At 34.3% G+C, this 10,046-nt stretch overlaps 1 protein-coding gene across 1 annotated transcript in view; it reads right to left on the reverse strand.

The window, feature by feature from the left end:
• The window catches only part of NRG4 (neuregulin 4), a 150,474-nt gene extending 141,194 nt beyond the window's left edge, over positions 1–9,280 (reverse strand). Inside the window, exons 1-2 of the mRNA XM_007951851.2 lie at positions 9,271–9,280; positions 6,982–7,075 (exon numbers count right to left, since the gene is read on the reverse strand). Of these exons, the coding sequence (XP_007950042.2) occupies positions 6,982–7,075; positions 9,271–9,280 (104 nt within the window). The remainder of the gene's footprint in view (positions 1–6,981; positions 7,076–9,270) is intronic.
• Between the last annotated feature and the right edge of the window lie 766 nt (positions 9,281–10,046).

The raw sequence follows: 10,046 nt of genomic DNA on the forward strand, positions 1-10,046 counted from the left end.
GACAAAGTATATGTGAACTGCTGTATGGAGAGTGAATTTGCTCTGTAAATCTTCACCCAAATCACAATAAAATAAAATAATCTATTGCCTGAGTAGAGTTAGAAAAATCTTAAGACTATAATTTATGTTCATATAATTTACCTTTAAAAATAAATCAAACCTGATTATTTTCAAATTGGTGCATTGAGGGCTAGGGGATTGGGCTCAGGTAAAATGTAATCCTCACCACAAAAATGAAAGTTAAGAAGTCATAAATTTGGTGAAACATCCAGGGCCCACACAGTTCCAGTTTAAGGGTTTTAGATTTAGGAAACAGGGCTGAGACTGAGTTGGGCCCTACGCAATACAGATGAAAAACTGTAGGGAGAGTACAGGAAAGTATTTGTAGGCAAAATGAGGATGATGAATGCCAGAAATACCATGCATTGGTAATGGGAGTGGAGTCCCCATCAAAATAATTGATCTCGAAAGAAGAGGTCTCTTGATACATTTCATCATAATCAGTTTTCAGTAACCTTTCAATAATCCTTAAATGGTGATACCATTAAGCCAGTTACAGCCATTCACACTCTGGTGTGAAGTAGTTCAGTCTGCTTTAACAGCTGGTTGAGAGAGTAGGGCAGCCCAGGGGCAGTGGCTGAAGGGAAGCTGGGTCTGAGTAGTTCTTATTTCCAGAGAGATCTCTGAGCAGAGAAGTTAAACTAATGCCTGGATACTTGGATGGGAAGTGAGGAATCAGAGGGTACAGGAAAAAAGGAAATGGAAGACACCGAAAGGAAACTTACTCTCTTGCTTAATTTTGCTTAGTTGTTGTGTGCTATTGAGTCAGTTCCAACTCATGAAACCCAGAAATCAAACCTGTTGGAGACCAAGAAAAAGACCACCAGAAAGACATGATTGCAAGGCACATGTTCTAACAACAGCTAAGAGAAGAAAAGGTCTCTCTTATGGTTGAATGCCTACTTGGCAGAACTTGGTGTTAGGAAAAAACATTGTTCCAGTAAAAAATGTTAATTATCTTGATGGAACATTTTACCTAAGAATAATATCCTTTACTAATCATATTATACCTTAGAATAATGTATCCTAGTAATTATTTTGGGAGCTCTGGTAGCATAGTGCCTAAGGCTGGCGGTTCAAACCCACCAGTCACTTCTTGGAAGTAAGGTTGGGCAATCTACTTCCGTAGTGATACTGCCTCAAAAACCCAAGGAGTGGTCGCTATGAGTTGGGTCCTACTTGAGGGCAAATAACAACAACAGTAATTACTTCATACCTTAGAATAATGTACCCTAACAATCATATTATGTTTCAGAATAATTCATTTTAGTGATTATTTACTATCCCTGTAAGAGGTATTAACTCAATTAATCATTTGTTACTTTTGGGCATCTGAAAAGACCTCTGGGTATGGGAAAAAGTAAAATTGTAACCTTTTAGATAATACTTGACTGTATTGTAGAAAATACTTGATTGTAGTAAGGAAATACCAAGAATAATGATGTAATCATGTGTTTATGTATAAATAAAGCAGAGCAGGTGCATCAGGGGTCACTCTTGCATCATACACAGAGTGTCCACCTGGCTCCTGTTCCTTTTAAACCTTAAAAAAAAAAAAGAAATTATGGAAGTGTTTTAAATCTCACAGAACAGCAGGTTTAGCTTTACAAATTACTTCATCAAAATACTATAAAAAACAGATTATTTTAATTTTACGAAACTTTTCAGATGGTAGTGAAAAAAACCCTATGTTAAAGAAGAAAGCATAATGGGAATTTTTTTAAAACTTATAAATGAACACTTAAAATTTGTAAGATGCAGCTAAAGCATATTTGAAAATTTTTAATGGTAAATACTGTATATTAGGAAAAAAAAAAAAAAAACAAATACACTACTGTTGAGTCGGATCTAACTCCTAGCAACACCCCCTTGGGCTTCCGAGGCAGTATCACTACAGAAGTAGATTGCCCGACCTTCCTTCTGAGGAGTGGCTGATGGGTTTGAACACCAGCCTTCTGGTTAGCAGTCAAATGCCTTAGGCACTATGCCACCAGAGCTCCTGTATATTAGAAAAGAAGGCTAAAATTCAACAACTGAAGAACAAGTTAAGAACTCATATTACCTGATTTTAAGACTTACAGAGATACAGTCATCAAGACTGTTTGGTATTGGCAAAAAGACTGGTGTTGGTAGGTGCTGTTGAGTCAGTTCTGACTCACAATGACCCTATGAACAACAGTAAGAAATACTGCCTGGTCCTGCACCATCCTCACAGTCCTTGCTATGCTTGAGCCCATCATTGCAGCCACTGTACCAATCCATCTTGTTGAGGGTCTTCCCTTTTTCACTGATGGTCTACTTCACCAAGCATGATATCCTTCTCCAGGGATCCCTTCTAACAACATGACCAAAGTAAGTGAGATGAAGTCTGGCCATTCTTGCTTCCAAGGAGCATCTGGCTAGATTTCTTCCAGGACAGCTTTGTTCATTCTCCTGACAGTCCATAGTATTGTCAGTATTATTATTATTTTTTTTTTTTTTTGCCAAAACCCCAACTCAAAGGCATCAACTCTTCTTCAGTCTTCCTTATGCATTGTCCAGCTTTCACATGTATACGAAACTACTGAAAATATCATAGCTTCGGTCAGGCGCACCTTGGTCTTCAAAATGATATCTATGCTTCTTAACACTTTAAAGAAGTATTTGCAGCAGGTTTGACCAGTGCAATATGATGTCTGATTTCCTGACTGCTGCTTCCACGTGTGTTGACTGTGGATCCAAGTAAAATGAAATCCCTAACAACTTCAATCTTTTCTCCCTTTATCATGATGTTGTTTACCAGTCTGGTTGTGAACATTTTCATTTTCTTTAGGTTGAGGTTAGATCTTTAATCCTCATCAGTAAGTGCTTCAAGTCCTCTTCACTTTCAGCAAGCAAGGTTGTGTCATCTGCATATCACAAGTTGCTAATGATTCTTCCTCCAATCCTGATGTTGTGTTCTTCTTCATGTAGTGTAGCTTCTCGGATTATTTGCTCAGTATGCAGATTGAATAAGTATGGTGAAAGGACACAACCCTGATGTACACCCTTCCTGATTTTAAACCATGCAGTATTACATTGCTCTTGTTCAAATGACAGCTCTTGGTCTATGCACAGCTTCCTCATGAGAAAATTAAGTGTTCTGGAATTCCCATTCTTCTCAACACTATCCATATTTTGTTATGATACACACAGTCAAATCCCTTTGCCATCCACTTCTGAAAAAACTGGCCACTGAAAACCTTATGAGTAGCAGTGAAACACTGTCTGATATATTACTATATTTATTATTTATTATATATTTATGAATAGCCATGAAACATTGTCTAATATCGTGCCTGAAGATGAGCCCCTCAAGGTTGGAAAGCACTCAAAATACAACTGGGGAAGAGCTGCTTCCCCAAAGTAGAGTCGACCCTAATGATTTGGATGGAGGACATGGATGGAGTAAAGCTTTCAGGACCTTCATTTGCTGATAGGACATGAGTCAAAATGGGAAGAAACAGCTGCAAACATCCATTAATAAATGGAACAAGGAATGTATGAATCTAAGAAAATTGGAAGTTGTCAAAAATGAAATGGAATGGATAAAGATCAATATTGTAGGCATTAGTAAGTTGAAATTGACTAGTATTGTCCATTTTGAATCAGACAATCATATGATCTATTATGCTGGCAATGATAAATTGAAGAGAATGGCCTGGCATTCATCATCAAAAAGAACATTTCAAGATCTATCCTGAAGTACAATGCTGTCAGTGATAGGATAATATCCATAAACACCTACATGGAAGACCAGTTAATACTATTATTATTCAAGTTTACACACCACCTACTAAAGCTGAAGATGAAGAAACTAAAGATTTTTACCAACTTCTGCAGTCTGAAATTGACCAAACATGCAATCAAGATGTATTGATTATTACTGGTGATTGGAATGCAAAAGAGAGAAACAAAGAAGAATCATTAATAGTTGGAAAATATGGCCTTGGTGATAAAAATTATGCCAGAGACCAGATGACAGAATTTTGCAAGACCACTGACTTATTCATAACCAATACCTTTTTCAATAACATAAATGACAGCTATAGACGTGGACTTTCCAGATGGAATACACAGAAATCAGATTGACTACATTTGTGGAAAGAGGTGATGGAGAAGCTCAATATCATCAGTAAAAACAAGGCCAGGAGCTGACTGTGGAACAGACCATCAATTGCTCATATGCCAGTTCAAGAGGAAGCTAAAGAAAATAAAAAATAAGTACCCAAGAGCCAAAATATGACCTCGATTATATCCCATTTGAATTTAGAGATTATTTGAAAAGTGGATTTGATGTGCTGAACACCAGTGACTGAAGACCAGATGAGTTATGGGATGACATCAAGAACATCATACATGAAGAAAGAAAATGGTCATTAAAAAGACAGGAAAGGAAGAAAAGACCAAAATGGATGTCAGAAAGGACACTGAAACTGGCTCTTGAATGGAGAGTATCTAAAGCGAATAGGAGAAATGCTGAAATAAAAGAACGGAACAGAAGATTTCAAAGGTGAGCTTGAGAAAGCAAAGTAAAGTACTATAATGAAGTGAGCAAAGACCTGGATGGAGTTAGAAAACCAAAAGGGAAGAAAACACTTGACATTTCTCAAGCTGAAAGAACTGAAAAAAAAATTCAAGCCTCAAGTTGTAATTCTGAAGGATCGTATGGGCAAAATATTGAATGATGCCGGAAGAATCAAAAGAAGATAGAATACACAGTCAGTGCACCAAAAAGAATTGGTCAATGCCCAACAATTTCAGGAGGTGGCATATGACCAAGAGCCAATGATATTGAAGGACTAAGTCCAAGCTTCACTGAAAGAACTGGAGAAAAATAAGGCTCCAGGAATTGACAGAGTATTTGTTTTAACAAATGGATGTCATGCTGGAGGCACTTACTCATTTATGCCAAGAAATCTGGAAGACAGCTACCTGGACAACTAACTAGAAAAGATCAATATTTGTGATTATTCCAAAGAAAGGTGATCGACAGAATGCAGAAATTATCAAACAATATCATTAATAGCACACACAAGTAAAATTTTGCTGAAAGTAGTTCAAAAATGGTTGCAGTAGTATATTGACAGGGAAATTCCAGAAATGCAAGCTGGATTCTGAAAAGGACATGGAACGAGGGATATCACTGCTGATGTCAGATGGATCTTAGGTGAAAGCAAATAATACCAGAAAGATGTCTACCTGTGTTTTATTAACCATGCAAAGGCATCCAACTGTGTGGCAAAAAGACAGACAACATAAATCAGTGGATTAGAATAACCCCTAAATAGACCCACACTTACACAGTCAATTGATTTTTGACAAAGGGGAAAGGCAATTCAACAGAGAAATAATAATCTTTTCACTCATGTAACCATAACCCAGATCAAGATATAAAATATTACTATCTCTGAATTATTGAGTGTTTCAGTTCTGATAAGCATTTTAGTTTCATGTATGAATGCTACATGTCATATCCCTTTAAAAAGAATTCGGAATGATTATGTTATAAAGAAAAATGAATCTTGAGGCTATTTTTTTGAATTTTTCCTAGCTTTAGGCATTTTGTCAAGTCACTTAATTTCTTATCTTCCCTATTTCTTATTCTTTTTCCTAGGATTTTTATGAGGATGAAACATGAAAACATCAATCAAGAGTAGGGTTTCCAAAGCAACTTTTTGGGGTGATGGGAATGTTCTGTATCTTAATGCAGCAGTGGTACTTTCACAGGTATCAACATTTGTCAAAATTCGTCAATTGTGTACTTTCAGTGAATGTAGTTTATTACGTGAAAATTTTATCTCAGTACAAAGATTAAAAAGTTAAAAAGAATACTGTCTAGGCATATGGTGGGCACTAAATAATTGCTAGTTTTTCCTCCATCCCCTTTCCTTTACGTATTCACTTGGGAGGAAAAATATCTAATCATTAATCTCCATATGAAGTCCCTAAAAACTTCTTGAGATAATTTAAGGTTATTCTTCTGACTCCTCTCTTCCAGATTAAATTCCAATTTCTAATACTTTTCCTATTTTAGTTTTTAATTTTTACTTTTCTATTCCTTTATGTATTAAGATCTTAAATCTACATTATTCAACTCTCCTTTAAGTTACAGAAGAAAAGCAGTACTTCACATGCTAAAAAATATCTTCAGGTCCTTAGGTGCTCTCTCCTCTAATGTTCATGGGCCTCAATGGGAGTACTACCTTGCTAACTCATGTACTAAAAAGAGGGGTATTCTATCCCCTTAAATTCTACGCAACCAAACTCACAGGGAACCAGCTGTACAAATATTATTTTGAAGTCTTTTAGTGATCACTGTTTATATCTATACTCTCAAAGTGAATCATATTATCTACAATAGTGACTAAGATGTACTTCTTTTTAAATTTGCTGCTACCGTTAGGAAAAATTGTCTTCATTTTCTTTCTGATATATCACTACTAAGTTTGGGTAATAGCATAGTTACACATTCATGCATTCTAAAATCAAAGAAAAATATTTCACAGTGGGCCATTTTACATTAACGAATTCTTAAGCTGTTTTGCCAGCAACATTAAACACAGACTGTCTTCCCTAAATTGCTAAAATTATAGAGTTCACTACAATGGATTATTAAAAAACTCAACTAGGCTAGAAACTACTATTACAAATTTTCAAAATAAATACTTTGGTGAATGAGATTTTGATTTGTTACTTTGTTTTGACTTACAAATACAATTTTCTACATAAAATTAAAATTATACACTTATATAAAAATATAATTTGTTGTATATAAAAATAAAGAGTATTCTTCACACTTATTCATCTTGCACTTTTTGTTCACTTCTTATCATTTCTCAAAGAAAGTTAGTAGATAATGGAAAATAAAATTACCCTCTCCCCTGAGTCCATTTCACTCACCTACAAAACGGGCTGGGAATAGTAGGTATCACATAACAAATCCCCCCATTCAGGCAAAATGACTTGTGACTGGGACCACAGGGCTCTTCGTGATCTAAAACACACATACAAACACACACACAAATGTGAAACATAGAAAGGCAAACTAAAGCTTTTCTAATTGCAACAAGGAATAGGAATTACTGTCTTAGACTCAAGTAGCAATTCTAAAAATTAAAATGAAGAATTGATTCTTAAAATGAAGGACTTAATCTAATTTCTTGTTTGATAAACAGGAGCTCCTCTCCCTCTGAAAATACAATCATTTTTAAGTTATGTAACAAAAATAGGTAATTTTTATAGTAGTTAAAAAGGAGCTCTGGTGGCATACTGGATAAGGTATTTTGGCTGCTAAGCAGGCCAGTGGTTCAAACCCACCAGCTGCTCCATGGAAGGAAAATAGGGCGATCTACTTCTGTAAAGATTTACAGCCTTAGAAACCCAATGGGAGTTGCTATGAGTCGGAATCAACTCGATGACAGTGCTTTTGGTTTGGTTTTGATTGTATTAGTTTAAAAGGAGACAACTAGGATCGTGGAATAAACAGTGGCCTTTCTCATTTAGTACAGAGCTTCTGTATTTTGCTTAGAGCAACTAAAGAGATTAGTTTAATGTCTGAACCTCTTTGTTCCTCTCTTGACCCTCCCTACTCTAACGTACACATTCTTCTCTTTTCTATTAGATCTCATGTACATGAAAGTCTCAGATTGCTGCAGGAAAAAGATTTAGACAATTGAAGTAAATTCTGATTTCAGAAATAACCTTAAATACTTCCATGACAATCTTAACATCAAAAAACAAAAATAATCTTTGAATATTCTGATTCACAGGGGGATTTTAGCTAGTAACTATAACACACACGCACATACACACTCTGCCATTGAGTCAGATCTGACTCAGCCACCCCTCCTTGGGCTTCCAAGGCGGTATCACTACAGAAGTAGATTGCCCAAAGTTCTAAAATAACATGAAAAGCCTAAATAATTGCTTGATAACAACCAAAATCTTAAGAATATAAAGACATAAGAAAAATATAGCCCTCAATTTCTCTTGCCCCTTTCTCTCCCTCTCCATTTTCCATCCTTCTAATCTTCTTTAACCTTTGACTTTTCCTTTATTCTCTCTCTGTGTCTTCCCTCTCTCCCTTAGTATCTCCCCACTGTCCTCCTCCCCTTTGAAGTCCCTTTCCTTTCACTATGGTCACCAAAGCCATTGTATAGAAAAATTTAAAATAACAATAGTAAAATGAATTGAGTCATTATATTGTTTATGATTAGATAGGCTAATTACTGAATATTTTATCTGTCAGCCTTGAAGAGGGAATTATATTGCTTTAAAATTATGTATTGTTGCTTCCTGATTGCTCCAGTCTAAAATGACCTAGAATCAACTAATGTGAAGAAGAAAATGATATTACTCTTATTTGACATCCAAGCTAGCACTGAAAAAATAATACACCAAGTTTAAAACAATAATTATCTAACATTTACCACTAAAATATCAGTATCTGTTGTTAAGATATCATTGTTTGGGGACACATGTCTCTACAATATGAATTTTAAAATTAAAACTTACTTTTTTTATCTTATAATTTAGGAGAGTATGTTTCAACATCACATTATAACTATAAAATATGAAAATGTAAAGAGGAAAACAGAACTACAAAGAATTTAAGTGGAAAAAAAGAAATAGATTTTTTTTCTTTTTTATATAATGCCATGCTTCTTTATAATCAATTGTTAATAATAATTACAATTTTTCAAGAATTTGGCTAGCAACTAAAATTCTAATTAACATTATATCACATCAGAAAGTTATCATACCAAGTTTTCCAGTGAGAATGGAGCGTAAATTTATCATGAAACGTCTCTTTTAGCCAAAATTAATGTCCTTGTTTATAACCAGATTATAACCAGACATGTCTGAACAACCCAGGATTTTACCAGTAAAGAAAACTCATCTAACCTGAAACACCATCTCTGAATCTATTTTTATTCTAATCTAATTTATTAAGAAGTTATCAGATATAAAGTAAGCTAGATGTTGTCACCTTGTAAAAAGCAGTAAAACATGTAAGTTTAAAATACAATTCTTATATTCAAAAGGACGGTCTTTCAAAACCAAAATAAATCAGTTCTTTTTTAAAACAAATTCAGAGAGTGAGAAAAATATAGCTTTGTGTTATTTATTTATTTTGTCCTCCTGGTACATGACACACATAGATAAAACTAAAAACTTACAAGAAATTACCTGTTGGCATCTTAATTTTTAAATAGTTTCATTCTTGGTCAATATATTAGGGTTGAAAACAGCACCTAAAACAATATAAAATTAACAATTTAGGAAGAGTCTCCTTTTGGGGCCATTATAAAATGCCAAATATTCTAATAGTAAAAACCTTTTTAAAATTTGCAAATAATTAGGACACCAGTATACTAATGAAAAAATTATTTGGTTATTTATTTTTTTAAGTACTTATTATGTATCAATAAAAAATATCTGAGAAGATAGAACTAAAAGATCAACATTAAAAAGCATAAATAAATTTTTAAAAAACAAAGAAACTATAAATGCACTAAATAGCAATCATTGCCTAAGTAGTATCATACAATCTTAAATCGCTCTGAAGAAAAGTCTAGTAACTTATTTTGAACATTTTTAATGTGTTGTATACTACATGACATTACACCTGAAAGATGTCAATAAATGAAACTAAATGACCTGCATGACTTTTTGATTTTTCATAAAGTCTATTTTAATCTTTCAAGTAGAATCAATAACTTCCAAATTTTTCAGTTTACTGAAATGACCAAAAACATACTACAGAAAGATCTTTAACTGCACTTAAAAAGTTTGCATTTCTATAGAAATGTTAAGCCTTTTATAAAAGTACTTTTCAGTTTATTGTCAATTGCACATAACATTTACCAATCTACATGTTTTTCTTTTTTAAAATGTCTGGCATCTGGCAAAGCAAAGTAGCGAATGAGACGCGCTTGTGTGTGAAGTTATCCACTATAGGAGGA

This window comes from Orycteropus afer, unplaced genomic scaffold (assembly GCF_000298275.1).
Source record: "Orycteropus afer afer isolate SDZICR_OR568_19922 unplaced genomic scaffold, OryAfe1.0 scaffold00313, whole genome shotgun sequence".
Lineage (NCBI taxonomy): Eukaryota > Metazoa > Chordata > Mammalia > Tubulidentata > Orycteropodidae > Orycteropus > Orycteropus afer.